This window comes from Hyperolius riggenbachi, chromosome 2, assembly GCF_040937935.1.
Source record: "Hyperolius riggenbachi isolate aHypRig1 chromosome 2, aHypRig1.pri, whole genome shotgun sequence".
Lineage (NCBI taxonomy): Eukaryota > Metazoa > Chordata > Amphibia > Anura > Hyperoliidae > Hyperolius > Hyperolius riggenbachi.
This window is the reverse complement of record NC_090647.1, coordinates 438909110-438928887: the sequence shown is the minus strand read 5'-3', so window position 1 is coordinate 438928887 and position 19778 is coordinate 438909110. Positions and strand designations below refer to the sequence as shown.

General features: G+C 46.5%; 1 protein-coding gene across 3 annotated transcripts in view; it reads left to right on the top strand.

The window, feature by feature from the left end:
- Window positions 1–19778, top strand: part of PHKA2 (phosphorylase kinase regulatory subunit alpha 2) — a 175585-nt gene that overhangs the window by 143869 nt on the left and 11938 nt on the right. For 2 of the 3 annotated variants that reach the window (XM_068269976.1, XM_068269977.1), the window contains exons 26-29: window positions 2521–2650; window positions 3017–3118; window positions 4376–4494; window positions 10343–10372. In XM_068269976.1, the coding sequence (XP_068126077.1) occupies window positions 2521–2650; window positions 3017–3118; window positions 4376–4494; window positions 10343–10372 (381 nt within the window). The remainder of the gene's footprint in view (window positions 1–2520; window positions 2651–3016; window positions 3119–4375; window positions 4495–10342; window positions 10373–19778) is intronic. The other variant, XM_068269978.1, reaches the window with a different exon arrangement.

Here is a 19778-nt window from a genome sequence, read left to right as displayed (position 1 = left end):
GAGCCGCATCTACGCGTGTAACAAACAAACAACAAACACAGAACATTTATATTGCGCTTTTCTCCTGGCGGACTCAAAGCGCCAGAGCTGCAGCCACTAGGACGCGCTCTATAGGCAGTAGCAGTGTTAGGGAGACTTGCCCAAGATCTCCTACTGAATAGGTGCAGGCTTACTGAACAGGCAGAGCCGAGATTCGAACCCAGGTCTCCTGTGTCAGAGGCAGAGCCCTTAACCATTACACTATCCAGCCACTACTACACTATCCAGCGTGTAGATGCGGCTTTAGGAATAAGGAGGGGAGGTTAGTTTTAGGCACTTGAAGGAGGGGTTAGTATTAAGCCTCATCTACACGCGTAGATGAGGCTGCGATCCGTCGGCTCGATTAGCCGCCGGATCGCCTCTTCCGCGTGCCCGCCGCATCCCCGCTCGCCGCGCGTGCGCTGCATTAGATTCCCCGCTCGTCCCTGCTTATCTTCCGCTGGATTCCCTGCCATTGTCCCCTCGCGGGGAGCGAGCAGGGAATCGGCGGAAGCAAGATCCGTCCTGTCGGATCTTATCAATCGAGCCGCATCAGCGGCTCGATTGATAAGGAGGATCGGAGCCGCATCTACGCATGTAGATGCGGCTTTAGGCATTAGGTGGGTGGTTAGTGCCGCTAGAAGGGGAGGGGTCAAGTGAGAATGGGTGAGTGCATAGTAAAATACTGGTGATGTAAATTACTGATATTCAATACCAGCAGTTAACTCATACATTTTGCTTCATGGAAATTAATGATGGCTTCACTTCCTATTTTGGCGTGCTAGCAGTTAATTATTGTCAATTATTTTATTCTTCCTGCTGTTAGGTGATTGCCATCAGAACAAGCATCCAGCCACCCTAGGGAATCTCTGGGCAGCCAGCGGGGCAGAGAATGTGCGGGGGATCCCCCTTGTATGTGGAGGCTGTGCTGGTGGGGGATCCCCCTCTGTGCGGGCGGGGGGAACCGCTTTATATAGTGGCTGTTGCGGGCAGGGGATCCCCCTCTGTGCGGACGGGGAGATCCTCCTTCTATTGTGGCTGTTGCGGGCAGGGGATCCCCCTCTGTGCGGGTGGGGGGATCCCCCTTCTATTGTGGCTGTTGCGGGCGGCCTATCCCCCTCCTCCCCCTCCCTCCCGATCTCCCCCCTCCCGATCTCCTCCCCCCCCCTCTAAGCCCATTGAGTAAATAGATTTACTCACCCGAGGGCTTTCTCCAGCGACGGCAGCAGCACTTCCTCCTCCATCTCCGAAGTCTCGTTCTCTGTACAGTTACATTACGAGGCTTGGTGACGTCACCAAGCCTCGTAATGTAACTGTACAGAGACCGGGACTTTGGAGATGGAGGAGGAAGTGCTGCTGCCGTCGCTGGAGAAAGCCCTCGGGTGAGTAAATCCATTTACTCAATGGGCTTAGAGAGGGGGGGGAGGAGATCGGGAGGGGGGAGATCGGGAGGGAGGGGGAGGAGGGGGATAGGCCGCCCGCAACAGCCACAATAGAAGAGGGATCCCCCCACCCGCACAGAGGGGGATCCCCCGCCCGCAACAGCCACAATAGAAGGGGGATCCCCCCGTCCGCACAGAGGGGGATCCCCTGTCCGCAACAGCCACCATATAAAGTTGTTCCCCCCGCTCGCACAGAGGGGGATCCCCCGCCAGCACAGCCTCCACATACAAGGGGGATCCCCCGCACATTCTCTGCCCCGCTGGCTGCCCAGGGATTCCCTAGGGTGGCTGGATGCTTGTTCTGCACGCTGTGGGTAGCACAGATCGCTACCCACAGCGTGCAGTCAGGCATCCAGCCATCCTGGGGAATCCCTCTGATAAGAAAAAAATGCAGCCGGCGGGGCAGAGAAACAGGAAATCTCCCTGTCGGCATGTTTTGCTGGACGAACTCAGCTCGTCCATACCGCCAGGGAGGTTAACAGACCATGATCATGTGGTAGAATACAAGTGCGCAATAAAAAGTATAGTAGTTTTTCACTGATAATTTTGCTCTTGACCTGTCCTGGTGACCATGAATGCTCTGTTTACATACTAGCAGCTGGAATCTTCTCAGTAAAGATGTGAAACCATAATATTATCGAGTAAACATAGTACAGTCTGTTACATTTTTGTAAAAATGTGTTTTTCCTCAGATCCCTCACAAATGTGACCAAAAGCTCGACCATTTCAGAATAACATTCCTTTTATTCGCTCATAGCAGAATCAACAAACTAGGCTGACACAATGTATCGGGGTTCTCCCTCTTCCTCGGTTACCTCAGTGAGGCACCTGAGGAAAGGAGAGAACTCTCAAATGAGTATTTGGTCACCTTTGTGGTGGACTAATGCTGAATCATAAAGAAATGGTGGTACCCTTTTTGGCTGCCAGCTAAAGAATCGAAAATCCAGGTGACCTGCAGACATCCTGTGCATTACAATGGTTTCCTCAGATACTTATAATGAAAGTGAGAGTTTGTTCAAAGAATAATGGTTGAACAGCCAGTAATTTGTGAATGTTGCAGGAGATAATGCTGTATCTGGCCATGTACGTCCGCTCTCAGCCCAGCCTGTTTGGGGAGATGCTCAGGCTCCGGATTGGCCTCATCATCCAAGTGATGGCCACTGAGCTGGCCCGCAGCTTAAACTGCTCAGGTGCGTTTTATATGCCTAATAACAATTAAAAAAGACTTATCAACATGATTTGTGCAACAGTACAAATAGTTTCCTGATTGATAATAAGTTAATTAGTTTATTTCCTAGATATTTTTCTGTTTAAAAGTAATTTCTTCTTTGTATAAAGGAGGCAACAGTTATCCTGGTCTGCTTTAGTGCAAACAAGAACTTGTAAATTCTAGTTGACTATCCACTTCTGTGTGGTACCTTGACTAATATTAATCTGTACTTATGTGTATTGGTCTGTGTTCTCATGTGAAGGTTTTTTTACTGGAGCAAGGCATGCTTTACCTAGGGCCTGATTCTGAACCTGCTCGTGATAGGTTGTAACTCCTGTGTTTTCAGGTGAAGAGGCCTCAGAAAGCCTCATGAGCCTTAGTCCATTTGACATGAAGAATCTTCTTCATCACATTCTCAGCGGGAAAGAGTTTGGTGTAGAACGCAGCAGTAAGTAAACTGAAGTGTATTGTCTAACCATCTCAATTTTGTAGCAGGACACTGTATGCAGTGTATATATGCAGCTTGGCATTGAACCAATTACCTTCCTGTCAATTCTTATAGATATAAGTTCAAGCTGTATATAGTTTACATGAAATTTGAATATTAAGAGAAATTATTTGCATCTTATTGTTCATGCGTAATACCCATAAAAAAAACTAAAAAAAAAAAAAAAAACATTCCATAAAGGAGTTATCAGGAGAAAATAAAGAAAATAAGTGCTACTTACCCGGGGCTTCCTCCAGCCCAAAGCTCCCAGCATGTCCCTCGCCGCAGAACTACTGCGCCTGTGCAGTCCGCTCCGGCCCACATGGCGGTGATTGACAGCGCCGCTGGAGGTCGGCCTGACGTCATCGCCGGGGAGCGGGACGGAGCTGCAGCGAACGGCTGACTGCAGAGCTGCAGCGAGGGACATGCTGGGAGTTAGAGGCTGGAGGAAGCCCCGGTTACGTAGCACTTATTTTATTTATTTTCTCCTGATAACTCCTTTAATGCTTACTTTAGTCTAAATACACGCAATAAATACATTTTCTTTATTCTGATTATATATGTAGAACTGTAAAGAGACTGGATAAGCAAAATGTCAAGGGTTCTAGGATAGTGTAAACAAGCAAAGATAGCGGTGTTGCGTTCAAAAGCCTTATTAGATAGTAGAAGGTGATTTGAGAAGCTGGGTGAGAGGTGCCAGGTCCGTGGGTGTGGGTGTTGCTATAGCATAACCCTCACTGATAAGTAATTACAGCTATAAAACACTTTCTTGTCAGTAAATGGCTTCTGCGAGCAGGAAAGAGATAAAAAGGGTCGATAATTCATAGATTTCAGCTCTGGCATACTTCAATGAAGGCATTATTGAGCAGAGACAATGAAACAGTAAAAAAAAACACAACAAAAGTAATTTTTAGGAGAAGGAGGACAGATACAATTGTTTCTCATCAGATTAGTTTCACCTCGGATTTCCTTTAACCAGTATTAGGGCAATTATGGTATATTAATGCTGATGGCATTTGTGACTTATATTGGGGCACTGTTTTCTGCATGGTGATGACTTCCACAGAACTGTGTACAATGCAAAAGTGAGACAAAATGAGACAATAGCCAATAAAGCAGCCAAAGCCTTGTAATTAGTAACTGATGCAAACGTATTTGTTTTAGATTGGAAAATGAGCTTTTGTACTGGCACAAAATAATCTGCTGTTACTTCTTTAGTGCGCCCCATTGAATCAACTGCTACCAGCCCAGCCATTTCCATACATGAAATGGGACACACGGGTGCCACCAAGACTGAAAGATGCGGCATCAGTCGGCTGAGGACTGAAATGAAACAAGTGAGTTTAATATCAGCATCACTTATTGGTTTCCCATAAACCTGTAAGAATTCTTGAATTCTCAAATCCTGCATCTTTCATGGTCACGTAATTAGATCAGCATTCACTACGGAATCGCTTTCATTATCTCACTAGCAACCACTCTCTTCTATCTGTTCCACTATGGCAGGAAATGATCAATACAAATTGTAATACATTAACATTTAGAATTTACCAGATGCATAATGTAATTCCATTTAAAGTGGATCCAAGATAAAATTTTACTCATTGCATAATTGTGTTCCTTTCCTATTGTTTATAGGGAATTCCTCAAGTCAAATACTTTTTTGTTTTAATACTCTAATTCCCTGTAAACTAAACAAGCCTCGTCCACAGCTTTTTCAGAGTGCCTTGGCACTGTATCAAGAGCTTATGGGAGCTCAGTCTGGGCAGGAGGAGGAGGTTACTAGCCAGAGATTTCAGAGGCAGAGGGGAGGAGGAGAGGCGACTGAATTTGTCACATGCTAAGGGGTTGGAGATGCTATCAGCTTGCCTGTGTGTAATGTGACAAACAGAACATGGCTGCCCTCATTGTATCACAGAAATTAATAATCATAAACTGTTAAAGCTGTTTGCAGCTAGATTTGCTGTGTAAACTATCTAAACTTTAGATAAGATATGTAAACAAGTTACTTGTTATAGTTAGTTTTTCATCTCGGATCCGCTTTAAGGCACTTTTAGAGATAGGCCGTTCTCAGTCGGGTGGCAAACAAAAGCTTGCTTTCTTGAAACAGAAAGAATTTGCGATGATTCATGTTGGAGTGAGCTCCGAGATGTCTCCCAGTGCATCACTGCTAAATATATGCAAATTAACCATTGTTGCCCTTAGAAGCTAAATACACCTCCAGATCTGCTGGAATGCAATGATGTGTCAGCTTGTTATTAGTACAGAGCCATAATAATCCAACATGCATACAGACTGTTTCGGATTGGTTGATCCTCATCAGTGCATGGCATGGATTAATTTGGCTCTATGGAGTAGGGCTTGTAACAACGAGGGGTACAGACTAACCAGCAAGCTCATGGTGACCCAGAACTCATTGGAGTGTGTAAGGGGCTACAATGGTTCAAAAAGCCCCCTTACTAAGATGTTATGGAAAACAAAAGCTTGCTTTCTTAATTCTTTCTGTTTTAAGAAAGCAAGCTTTTGTTTTCCATAACATTTTAGTAAGGGGGCTTTTTGGACCATTGCAGCCCCTTACACACTCCAATGAGTTCTGATTCGCCATACGCTTGCTGGTTAGTCTGTATCAGTCGGATGGCAAAATGGACATGCACAAGCAGGACTGCACTGCACTGCACACAGAGCTGCTCATGCACAGAGGAAAAAAGCCATGCTCAAGCAGGTGGCCATGCAGTGCAGCCGTGCTTGTACACGACAGGAGCGCGGTTACGCAAGCCTATTGTACAAGCCCTTGTCGAATAGGTTGAGGGTCCCAGTGATGGAACAGCGAGCTTGAGGGGGATGGGGGAGGTATCTGGATTATCCAGTGGCCTCCCTCCACTGAGGTAAGTATCTAATTTTCTCTCCTAAGTCACCGCTTGGTACACTTTTAAATGAGGTTCATTTCAAGCAAATTATACATTTAATACCATAAAATCACAAAGTAATATAGGAGGATCAGTAATACCAATGCTCAGCTAAGATGACAAGTGTTCTTCCTGGGTAGAAGAGGATGATGGGAAACCGAGTCAGCAGTGGATTTAAATTACCTAGGCTGTTGGTTACTATGCCAACGCGCCGATCAGAAGTGATGTCGCGGCCACCGGAAGTGATGCGCCGCAAGTTTAGTCGGCGGTTACAGCTTACAGAGATGCTGGCTACAGGGCGCATTAGTGCGCACCACTTCACATACATCAGAACCTTGATATGTGCCTGAACAGGTATGGTTAATGCATGCAGCCACACCCTTTGGGTGTGTGCGTCTCCTCTCTCTGTCTATTTAAACCTGCACTGCAAACAGTGCCTCAGCTTTGACTTGGAATATTTGCTGGGGGATATTTTGCTGGTGGGGGGTGCACTATGATCATTGTATATATGTATAGCACTTTTTGAAAAAGCCGTAGGGTGAAACATGTTAAAGAACATTATACAATCACTTTGTAAATAGCACTATCACTCCTCTATATGTCCTCCTGATATGTATAACCACCATTACATGAAAAAAGTTAAACCAGGCCTCACTTGCCAGTATCAAAAATTACTTTATTGTGAACAAAATATTCAGGAGTGTGTATCAAACCACTGTATAAAACCATTAAAAAACACCATAGGAGCTTCAAAGATGTCTCAGCATGCCCCCACTCTCAAAACCCACTTCATGCACCCATGCACGCCATTCATTCCATAGGAGAGCAATTTAGTGCTTTGTGGCAACTTAACAGAGCTCTGTGTCTAAGTGCAGCTATTAGTTATTTTGCTGTTGCTTAACATATATAGAGCACATCCAAGCTTAAATGATCAGTAGGAAAGAACACTGTCTCTGAGTTGATAATTGATTGGACCGATTGTCTCAGCATCCCCAGTCCACTAGAGTAACGCCGTACATGCCTCATGAAGCTCCTCCCACCGACACCCTAAAGAAGCCCATTGGGCGAAACATGTCGGTGGGAGGAGCTTCCTGAGGCCGGCCTCGCCCATCGCTTCAACTCCACGCTGCCCCAAGCTTGATCCCCGCCGTAACACTGATGTATGGGCGCATGCGGGTAGATCTATAAGCAACAGCCGCCGCTGATAGGACTGCGCAGCCCTTGTGAGCAACTTTTAAACAGAGGTACCGCACACCCTTGGGGGAGTAACAGGGAATGTGGAAACGATGACCCCCTAAATAAGGTTGGTGGCTATAGCGGACCTGACGCTCTGTTTATGCTGAACATGATGAAATCTATGCTATGCTGAAGCTTACTTACTGCTGCTAATATACAAGGCTTACCAACTAAGCATGATGAGCTATGCAATCTAAGAGTGAATCAGCCTGTTGTTTGAAGTTGGACTGTCGCTTTGCATGTACGGCGTTACTCTAGTGGACTGGGGATGCTGACACAATCGGTCCAATCAATTATCAACTCAGAAACCGTGTTCTTTCCTACTGATCATTTAAAGAGAAACTCCGACCAAGAATTTAACTTTATCCCAATCAGTAGCTGATACCCCCTTTTACATGAGAAATATAATGATTTTCACAAACAGACCATCAGGGGGCGCTGTATGACTGATTTTGTGCTGAAACCCCTCCCACAAGAGGCTCTGGTACTGTACGGTACTCTGGGCAAACTGCCACAATGTAACAATGTTCACAGACAGGAAATGGCTGTTTACAACTGTCTGCAAGGCCAGAACAGCTAGAAACAGGTACATAACCTGCCCACAGTAAAAATGTCACCATATAATACATGTCAGAATGTGAATCTGGGAGAGGAAAGATTTTACAATGAGCAAACACTGCCTAAATCATTTATACATAATTATGGTAAAAATAAAGCACTTTTTTTATTACATTATTTTCACTGGAGTTCCTCTTTAAGCTTGGATGTGCTCTATATATGTTAAGCAACAGCAAAATAACTAATAGCTGCACTTAGACGCAGAGCTCTGTTAAGTTGCCACAAAACGCTAAATTGCTCTCCTATGGAATGAATGGCGTGCATGGGTGCCTGAAGTGGGTTTTGAGAGTGGGGGCATGCTGAGACATCTTTGAAGCTCCTATGGTGTTTTTAATGGTTTTATACAGTGGTTTGATACACACTCCTGAATATTTTGTTCACAATAAAGTAATTTTTGATACTGGCAAGTGAGGCCTGGTTTAACTTTTCATGTAATGGTGGTTATAGCAGATTGAATATCTGAGTTGAAGGTCCACACATAACTGGAACTGCTGCCCAGTGGGTGCAATCGCACACAGTGCAGCTAGTTCCCAAGTATATTGCCTATAGAAGACCAAGTTTTTTCTTGTACTCCTGATATGTATATGTAGGTGATGGTTTGTACTGACTACAGGCAGCATCTGCTAGCAGTCTATATGACAGCTGATTGAATGTTAGTGATTACAACCTCCCCTATACCAGCAGGATTCTGAACTTTGATGTGGAATAGCTACACCACATTATATGTTTAAATGTGGGGGATAAGCCAAGGCCTCCACATTAGTGGTTTATACTTTATTTTGTGAACCCTGTGAGGCACGATTAAAGTTGTGTTTTTTTATTACTGACCACTAGGTCTATTAACCTCCTTGCCGGTCTAAAAAATCCGGCAAGGAGGCAGCGCCGCACATTTGTTTTAAATTTTTTTTTTTTTAAATCATGTAGCGAGCCAAGGGCTCGTTACATGATAGCCGCTAAGCGGCGGCATCCCCCCACCCACTCCGATCGCCTTCAGCGATCAGAGTATGCAGGAAATCCCGTTGAGAACGGGATTTCCTGCAGGTCTTCCCCGGTCGCCATGGCGACGGGGCGGGATGACGTCACCGACGTCATGGACGTCGGGACGTCATAGGGAATCCCGATCCGCCCCTCAACGCTGCCTGGCACTGATTTGCCAGGCAGCGCAGGGCTCTGGGGCGGGGGGGGAGCGACTCGGCGCGGCGGATCGGCGGCGATCGAAAGTTACAAGCAGCTAGCAAAGTGCTAGCTGCTTGTAACAAAAAAAAAATTATGCAAATCGGCCCAGCGGGGCCTGAGATATCCTCCTGCGCAGGTTACCCCGAGCTGAGCTCGGGATAACCAGCAAGGAAGTTAATGTGGAGCTATATACTCCTGTATTTATACTAAAAGGGCTGGTCACCCTGTATATGATTACATTTCCCTGGTATATCCTCTCGGCTGTGTGTATATTCTTAAAATTACCTTCTTCAGATTACAGGCTTCTCAAAAGAAGTGGTTTTCATCTGTACTGTAGAAAATGTAACAATGTCGTCATACTTTTCTGTTGCGTAGATACATGGATTTCCTGGGTATGCAACTATTGTTCCTCAGTAACTATTTAATATTTAGGAACTCCTCCTTTGTAGGCAACAGTGAATTGTATGGTCATGGGCACATCTGTTGTGCAGATCAGCAGGCTGTTGTATCACTTATTTGTGCTTAATTTAGAATGCATGGGGAATTGAACAGTGTGTACCTAAAGCCAAGTAGAGAAAATGAGTTTCACTTACCTGGGGCTTGTACCAGCCCCCTGTGCCCTCGCCGGTCCTCCACAATCCTCCGTTCCCCCGCCACGGCTTAGTTTCGGTTTCGCCAACTGGGAGATGGCGAGCCACTGCACCTGCGTGGCACTGGCCACGGGTATCCTTGCTTGTGTTCCCATTAGCAATAGCGTCCGGCGCAGTGGCCCGCCAACTCCCAGTCGGCAGAAGCCCCAGGTAAGTGAAACTGATTTTCTTTACTTGGCTTTAGGTTTCCTTTAAACATGTTCACTTTAACTGTCAAAATAAAGGAACTTTAGGCATAAGCAGTTGTACTTCTGTAAGTAGGGCATGATGAATCAAGCTCAGATTAATGATTCTTTACTCTCCAGGTTTTCAAAGCGAACATTCCTACATCCGGATCTTCTCTGTTGCCTAGACACAGCGATTTTATGCACATTCAGTTATAGTTCCTTTGTAACTATTCTAGTCTGTGGGTTTAGTCAACTGTGAATTACATAAATAGACTTTTTCTTTTGTGCCGATCAGGAGTTTGTTGTATGACTTATGTGTGCTTTTTAACCATGCATTTGAAAGTGAACGGTGTACTTTTTAGGTGCAGGTTTTTATTTCATGAATTTGATTTTGCTTTCTAGCAATTAAGTATTATTTTTTTCTTATTACAGATGGATAGGAGGTTAAGTGCTGATGATCAGGTGAAATCTGATGGAGATGTTTTTTTTTTTTTTCCTTTTCTTTTTTCTAAGTTCTTACCAACTCTTTTTAACATTTCTGTAAATCTATTAATAGATCTACAAGTTCTCTCAGCAATTCCTATATTCCGGTCTTTGTAGTCTGTGGCATTGTGGTATAGATAACTAAATGCTTTATGTGTGTAGATATAGTGAGCTTATATCCTAACATTATCTGGCAATTAATATCTTGGGATATATTTTGATGATAGGTTTTTAAATCCCCGAATTCTGGCCTAGCTGATTAGTCACCAAAATTGACTAATATTGGCACTTTGGAAGTAGGAAGACACATTTGGGTGCATAATCTCAAGAGTACACTTAAAAGACTATGATATAAAATAAAGTGTTAATACTGCATATGGGCACTGGGTAACTTATACTCCTATCACCAAACTATATCATTACTGTGCATAGCTTCTGGAACTGCAGCAGAGCAGGACTCTTGGATTTTTTATGTTTATCACAATTGCCTCATTATGGAGGTTCTCCTTGTCTCTACACTCCTGTTCAATAATTTCGATGAACAGTCTACATGGGACTTTAAGAGGCACATATACAAAATAAATGCAAAAACGAAAGGAACGCACACACAGACCTATGTGGATTAAAATTGGCCGGAGGCGTTATTTATTGCGGTTTTAATAAATGTAAATATTTATATTATTTGTTTAAATAAACCAATATAACTTTAATGAAACTTTATTAACAAGAATATCATCAATCATAAAACTTAAAGGTCATAACTTAGCCTGCCCACTACCATGGGCAACTTTTACCGCCAATAAAGACAGTAGCCTCCGACAGTCCAAAATCCGAAAAAGAGTGTGGGTGGGAGGGGATCGCAGCTTGTCCTGACTGAAAGTGAGGAGAAATTGACAGCATCACTCAGGCTGTGAGAGAAAGTCACTGATCATTGGCTGCCAATTCCCCACTCCCTTTGACAGCTGCCACTCAGGACAGAATAACTGTCAAATTTCTGCCCAGAGATGACAGCCTCAGTAACATCCCAGGACCCTGAAAGAAAAGGAGGGAAAGCCAGTACCACCGAAACATAAACACAGACTATATACATGACTAGAAATAAACTAAGCTGAATACATATATTTAGTATGGCCACAAAGTCCCAAGAGGCCCTCACTCAATGCTATCGTTCAGGCCTTACAGAAACGTATGGAAGGCTGTCTTTGAGAGGAAGTGCAGCAGCTTGATGAGGGGCTGTATCTCAGATCCTAGATGGTGTATATAGCCAGAATCTACAAGTGGATAATGATGGAGCAACTGCAAACTCCACCCCCGCCAGAGCTGTTGAGTTCAGGAGGCAAAGCAATTTTGGGTACCTGGACATCAAACTAAGGAGTTGGAGTCGGATGATTTTTGCACCGACTCCACAGCCCTGTCCCCACACACACTTCTACCCACTGCATAATTTGGCTGTGAATGAAGCTCCTCTTCGATACAGTATTAGCATCTGTTTCTGTGAGGTTGCATGCATGGGACAGCAGACACACAACTGCTAATTTGCTAGCCTTTCAGCAGCTCTTGCTATGGTGTGATATGAGCTAAGTTGAAAATCTCTACTTTTTTTACCTAAGTAAAACACCCAAGTACACACATTAGATTTAACTTGGCCATTAGGCTAAGGCTATTATGTAGCCGAAGCCTGGATACTAGTAGAGGCAGTAGAACGGGTACGTAAGCAGTGCACAGGGTTTGGATACTATATCAGATAGGAAAATATCTGCAGAATCAAAGACCGGTGTTTGACTATCATACAGCTGAACACTTGATCAGATGCAGCAGAATGCTCGGCTTTTTTAGTGTTTGGCATAGGTAAGGGGTAGGTTAGTGTTAAGTGTAGGTAGGGGGTATGTTGGTGTTAGGCATAGGTTGAGGGGAGATTAGTGTGAGGTAATGGTATATATTTTATATATACCATTACCGATCTTCTACTACTGTCAATATCTCGCTCGCATTTTAACATGCTCTTCATGTAAATGTATGCCTCCCATAGATAGAGGTTCTATCCTTGTGGGTGACAATTATAGTCCATGTGTACGCACCTTTACGTACCCCTGAATTAAAACCCATAAAAATGAATGAAGCCCAAGAAGGGCTAGGATGCCTCCTGCTGTGTGTGCTGGCTAAAAGTATTCGATGGGATCCTTCAGTTGAATGCTAAAACCAGGAGATTCTCCAAAAGCAGGCACTGTACCGCGCAGGCACAGCGAATGATAACAGCAAAGGCGAGCACTAATTCACAAGCACTTTCTTTCAGTGCGTAGGCGCAGTTTAAAACTAGTGTCTGCACAATTCACAATCGTTATGCACTGCTCAGAGGAGCTGTCCTGGGTGATTTAGGAGATGCGTACCCAAGACAGGGAAGGGGTGGAGGGTCAGGCAAAGACAACTAGCAGCATGAGCACACTCTGGAATAGGTCATGGTAATTTAGCCCACCAGGGCTTCAAGCAATAGATTTTCCCTGATTCAGGCGTGCTGAACGAAGGACATCCGTAAATGAAGTGAATTGCTTACTGAATAATAAACCAGGGAAACAATGATGGAAACGTGACACTTGAACATGACAGTGACCGTAGTGTCACAGGAGCCCTAGTGGCTGACCGCACTTAGCCTTCTAAACGGTGCCAGCGCACAGATCGTGCGAACTCTGGTCGCAGTCAATGCGCAGGAACCGTTAAGAATTAGCCGCAGACAACTCAGAAGGGAGCCTGTGAGACACGGGTGATTACAACTTCACCCACTGGTTCAGGGTACTGCCACCACCGCGGTTACCATGGGACCGTGGAGCCCATTAACTGACTAATCCTGCGAATAAAACGGTTAAACACACGATATTCTGTCTAGCCAACAACAAACAGTAGCGTATCTTCAGAGACCCGGGATCAGTTCTGTGTGTGCTGATAAGCAGGGTAGCAGACAGTGAATGACTTGGAGAAAGTCGTTTATTCACGCAATATAAATAATTAATATATACAGACAATTATTAAAATCAACAATTATTAAAACAGTAATAGCCAGTATAAAAAATAAAAGAAGGGAGAAAAATACTTAGTTCCTGGAAAGATGTCCTTTTTGTGGGAAAACAGAGTTCTGGATTTCAATCAAAGTTCAGAGTTCAGACCAGGTGGATGCCAGCATATCCTCAAGCTGGCATCTGATGAGTGCAAGATGTTTCAGTGTGGAGGACACTGAGTTTGGGTCCTCAGCCATTCTTATGCCCCTGCTTCCGTAGGAGGGAGTGAGGGCGGGGAGCCATACACCCCCTTAGAAGATGAGATGAGCCCTCCCCTTATCCTGGGGGCTAGAAATCATATCTACCCATATATGGGCTCTATCTCACAGAACCGTACAGGTCAGGGCAGATTTATTAACATTTTCAGGTTTGTCTCGATTTACCCAGCGCCCTGATACCAGACATGAGGGGTGGGGCCCCTGTGGTATCATCAGGGCATTTTCAAACTGCCTAACTGGCAGTCCTTACCTCAGAATGTTCTGAAACTTCCTCAGAACCAGCACCGGGGCTCATGCTACACTTCCCCCACGTTTGGTGAAGCTGCCATCTCAGGAACCCCAGAAATATTACAGATCTGGGAAGTTATGGATTATGCCATGAGCCTCAGGTTAATTCAGGAGGTGTTCTAGCTGCTAACAGCTGACTTTCCTTTGATCTTTACTAGGGAGCAAAGTGTCAAGACCTCCCGTGGATTCGTAGCCTGCCTGGCTGTACCTAGGCATCCTTTGGTTAATTAACATCTCCATGAGATCAGCTAAGTGTCACCTGGTTCCCAGAACCAAAAGGGGAATTGTGCCTTCCACAGGGAAAATGTCCAAGCTAATTAACACCTTCCCCCCAGGCTGTCACTTCAGCTAAGACAGATCCCCCAGCTGTTCCTAGGCATAGGGATACTACACGTCAAATCTTGGTTCTATTGATCTGAGGCGCAATCGATGCAGGAATCGAGTGCGATCGTTCTTTTCTTCACGGGCGGTTCCAGGACGCGCCTGCGTCCCCGCAACCGTCCGTGACAGCCCTCCCCCTTGTCCGCGGCTTAGCCACTCATCCGCACGATGTGTGGCGGCGCCGCTAACCTGGCTGACGGGCCTCGAGTTGCCGGTACGGCGGGAAAACCTATTGGAGCCTGTGGCTCGGTTCCCCTGGACCGGTCGCGGTCTGCTACCCTCAGGGTTGACCCAACATGGACCGTTCTGGACAGGGCGTTTGCGCCACTGCAGTCGGACGTGGTGTCTGCCGGGACTGCTGACAACGGGCAGTGGGTTGGTTAGGTCAACAGCCAGCCCACGCAGGGTTCCCCTGCTGAGTGGCTGTGGACCTAAGGGAACCCCGCGGGAATCCCTGGACCTTCCCAGCTCCTGACAGACGGCACATGCCCTGCAGTAGTTTGCTACATCCCTGTTCATCCGGGGCCAATAAAACTGGTTCCGAATACCGGCGAGTGTCTTGCGGACACCCGAGTGCCCTGTCAGAGGATTACCATGTGCGGATTTCAGCACATGTCCCCTGAACGCACTCGGGACCACAAGCCACTTGGTATTCGCGTGGGATCTACCTGTAGGGGGCTGTACAGACTCACTGTACAGTCTCCCACCTTCCCAGTACACCTTGAAAGCGGCCCCGTCTGCGAGGGGCTCAGCGGCTTGCTGCCTGAGCACCTCCAGGCTTGGGTCACTTTGTAGTGCGGCTGAGAATATGGCGCTGTCAGTTTCAGCCAACTGGCTCATGTCACACGAGGCCAGCGGCTGAAAGGTCTCATCCCTGCGGTCAGAGGAGGGGGAGGAGGCCGGAACCCCCTCCACCTGTTCTGAGCTCGGGTTCTGAGCAGTGCAGCTGCGCGGTACTGCTAGCACAGGTACACTGTCAGAATGGCACAGACGGACATTACTCAAATCATCATTGCATGCAGTAATGACATTGACAGGTATAGACATTTTTTCATTACAGACAGGTTGTACAGTAAACTCAGGTACAGCTACAGCATCATCACAACAGACAGTCTGTACATCAAACTCAGGTGCCTTTGAAGCAGGCACTATTGAACCTGGTACCCTTGAACTGGGCACATTCAACCCACCTCCCCCTGGTGCTCCCCCAAGTGTATAAAGTACCTGGTGGTGGGTGGAGAGTCCGTCTCCTTCCGTGAGCGACAAGGCGGTCGTGGCAGGTTCATAGTAGGACACAAGCTTGCCCAAATCAGTCCCTAGCAACACAGGGAGATCCTTCATAACCCCAACAACCCGTTCTTGGACCCCTCCCACTCCCCAATCCAGCTTCACTTTTGCGTGGGCTATGTGGAAAAGGGTGCCCTCTACTCCAGTAAGGGCAAGGGATCGGCTGGAGCTGATGCTCTCCTTTGGTACAAGGTGTGAGTGAACTAACGTGATGTCAGCTCCGGTGTCTCGGAATCCGGTGACAACTTTGCCGTTCACTCTAACAAGTTGCTGCTGGTCGGTTCGGTCGCGGATTTCCTTTCCGCGGGCAAACAGGACAAAATCTGATGATCCAGGCTGTGGTTCGCTGGCGGGTTGCCTCTGCTGTGGGTGAGGTGCAGGTGATGCAGATGATCCAGGTGCTGGTGGTGTCTGTCTCCGCTCCGGACAGTCGAATTTCATGTGTCCGGGCTGGCGGCAGTAGTGACAGGTGACCTCTCCAGGCGCTGCAGGCCTGGGTGCAGCAGCTGCGCTGGGTGGCCTCTGTGGCGGACGGCTCACAGGGGCAGGAGGGTCTGCCGAGGCATTGGGCTGACCTCCTCTCCAGCTGGATGGGACAGTTCTGCGGGTATCAGCCACCCGGGTAGTTGCAAAAGTCTCAGCAAGGTCTGCAGCGACAGTGGCTGAAGCCGGCCTGCGCTCTAACACAAACTGTCGTACATCAGCAGGGCAAATGTTCAGAAATTGTTCGAGGACTATCAAGTCCTCCAGGACGCCATAAGACCCTTTGGTGAGGCCTAGCGTCCACTGGCGGAGTGTGGTGAGCAAGCTGCTGACCACATCTCGGTACGAATCAGAAGACTTTTTCTGCCAGGCCCTGAACTTTTTCCGATAGGCTTCTGGCGTCAGCTGGTACTTAGTAATGATAGCGTCTTTTATAGCAGCATAATCATTATCCTTTTCCGCAGGCAATTCTGCGAAAGCATCAAGCGCTTTGTAGCGCAGCAAAGGTGTCAGATGTCTGGCCCACTGGTCTTGGGACAGACGATACTGACGGCATGCTTTTTCGAAAGATCGCAAAAACAAGTCAATGTCTGTGTCTTTCTCGATATTAGCAAATTTAAATTTTGCACTTACAGGTGGTGCAGCTCCTTCAGCAGGGAGGCTGGGCGGTGAACTCCGGCTGGCCTGTTGCACTTTTGCCATGTTTAGCTCATGCTGTCGTTGGCGCTCCCGTTCTCGCTCAGCGGCATCCCTCTCTGCGTGGCGTTCTGCGGCTGCAGCAGCAGCGGCTTGCCGCTCCCGTTCCTCCCGCATTTGGCGCTCCTCACGCATGTACTGCAGGTACTTGTCCAGGTCAGTGTCCATCAGCTTTTGTAATGCCTGCTGCATTAGCGGATCAGTACAAACGGACAGTCCAGTACTGGCCGGTTCCAGGCGAGTACTTTCAGAAACTCTGGGATTGGGGTCCACACTGACATTCTCCTGCGTAACTGTTGCAGCAGGGCCCGCAGGATGCTCAACCTCCGTATGCGCAGAATCTTCAGTCTCTGGTTCCCCTTGACTTGGGTCAGATGGGCTGGTATCCACTTCAGCGGACACCCCCGGCTCCCGCAGTTGCTGGGTATCCCATTGAAACAATTCCGTTACCAGGTCCCGTTGTGTCTTGCGGCCGACATCAATGCCTCTCTCTTGGCAAAGATTTTGCAGGTCCGCCAGGCACATTTTCTTGTAGTTCCCGGACATTTCCATGCCAAATAAAATAAAACTTTTGGGGAGGGGTACTGGCTACACAGTCTCTCTGTATATATAAAAAATATATTGCCTTCCAGCTACACCAACGAATTAGTTCGTTTCTCGATAGCGCTAGCGCTATCGCAGATACTTTCAGCACAACACAGATCCCACCGCTGCCACCACTGTCACAGGAGCCCTAGTGGCTGACCGCACTTAGCCTTCTAAACGGTGCCAGCGCACAGATCGTGCGAACTCTGGTCGCAGTCAATGCGCAGGAACCGTTAAGAATTAGCCGCAGACAACTCAGAAGGGAGCCTGTGAGACACGGGTGATTACAACTTCACCCACTGGTTCAGGGTACTGCCACCACCGCGGTTACCATGGGACCGTGGAGCCCATTAACTGACTAATCCTGCGAATAAAACGGTTAAACACACGATATTCTGTCTAGCCAACAACAAACAAACAGTAGCGTATCTTCAGAGACCCGGGATCAGTTCTGTGTGTGCTGATAAGCAGGGTAGCAGACAGTGAATGACTTGGAGAAAGTCGTTTATTCACGCAATATAAATAATTAATATATACAGACAATTATTAAAATCAACAATTATTAAAACAGTAATAGCCAGTATAAAAAATAAAAGAAGGGAGAAAAATACTTAGTTCCTGGAAAGATGTCCTTTTTGTGGGAAAACAGAGTTCTGGATTTCAATCAAAGTTCAGAGTTCAGACCAGGTGGATGCCAGCATATCCTCAAGCTGGCATCTGATGAGTGCAAGATGTTTCAGTGTGGAGGACACTGAGTTTGGGTCCTCAGCCATTCTTATGCCCCTGCTTCCGTAGGAGGGAGTGAGGGCGGGGAGCCATACACCCCCTTAGAAGATGAGATGAGCCCTCCCCTTATCCTGGGGGCTAGAAATCATATCTACCCATATATGGGCTCTATCTCACAGAACCGTACAGGTCAGGGCAGATTTATTAACATTTTCAGGTCTGTCTCGATTTACCCAGCGCCCTGATACCAGACATGAGGGGTGGGGCCCCTGTGGTATCATCAGGGCATTTTCAAACTGCCTAACTGGCAGTCCTTACCTCAGAATGTTCTGAAACTTCCTCAGAACCAGCACCGGGGCTCATGCTACACTTCCCCCACGTTTGGTGAAGCTGCCATCTCAGGAACCCCAGAAATATTACAGATCTGGGAAGTTATGGATTATGCCATGAGCCTCAGGTTAATTCAGGAGGTGTTCTAGCTGCTAACAGCTGACTTTCCTTTGATCTTTACTAGGGAGCAAAGTGTCAAGACCTCCCGTGGATTCGTAGCCTGCCTGGCTGTACCTAGGCATCCTTTGGTTAATTAACATCTCCATGAGATCAGCTAAGTGTCACCTGGTTCCCAGAACCAAAAGGGGAATTGTGCCTTCCACAGGGAAAATGTCCAAGCTAATTAACACCTTCCCCCCAGGCTGTCACTTCAGCTAAGACAGATCCCCCAGCTGTTCCTAGGCATAGGGATACTACACGTCAAATCTTGGTTCTATTGATCTGAGGCGCAATCGATGCAGGAATCGAGTGCGATCGTTCTTTTCTTCACGGGCGGTTCCAGGACGCGCCTGCGTCCCCGCAACCGTCCGTGACACGTAGTAACAGGAAATATCTAAAGGGAAGCTCACTAAGAATGCCATGAACGTTCTGTCTTGATGCCATGAAAGCTCTGTCTTGATGGAGAGATTTGCTCCTCTGTATGTTTTGTTTGCTGTCCATGTCATAATTCCAGTGTTCACCTCACTGAAATGTTTTGCACAGGAAACATTCTTAGCTTGAATTCTCTGTGGATCTTCAAGTTCTCCCAAGAGTCAACATCGTCTCTCCTGAGGTAGCATCTGCTAACAGCAGCCAATATAGCAATAGGCACCTGCTCCCTCCCACCCATGTACAAAGTGCATGCTTCTAAACAAGACAGTCACCTTGTTATCCATTAGTAAGGACATCACTGAATAACATAACTATATAACAAACCTACAGTATGTTTGCAGTTATTTTAGTTTATGCACCCAATATTTATTATTTTAGTGTTGGTACACATCGAAAATGTTTATAAAAACTGTATTACGATTGATTAGAAGGATCTATTTTCAAGCTACTCAAGTGTGCATAACATTTGCATCAACTTGGAATCATTGTTATCGATTGTTCGTAGTTTGAGCCTCTGCCAGGTTGTTACTGTGATCTGTGTCTCCATAGAGAAATATCAGTCTTCCTGACCCCGGGACATCCAGCGTTCCAATGTCAGTACATAGCAAGTTTACTGTAAAGTGATTTCAATATTTCTGCAGTGTCCTATACTAAAAGCTGAATTTGGGCCTCAGTTTCTAGGAATATAATATTTGTTGCTTGTTATCTTTCTGACTTTTTTTCTTCTTTGTCTTCTTTCCATGTGCCCTC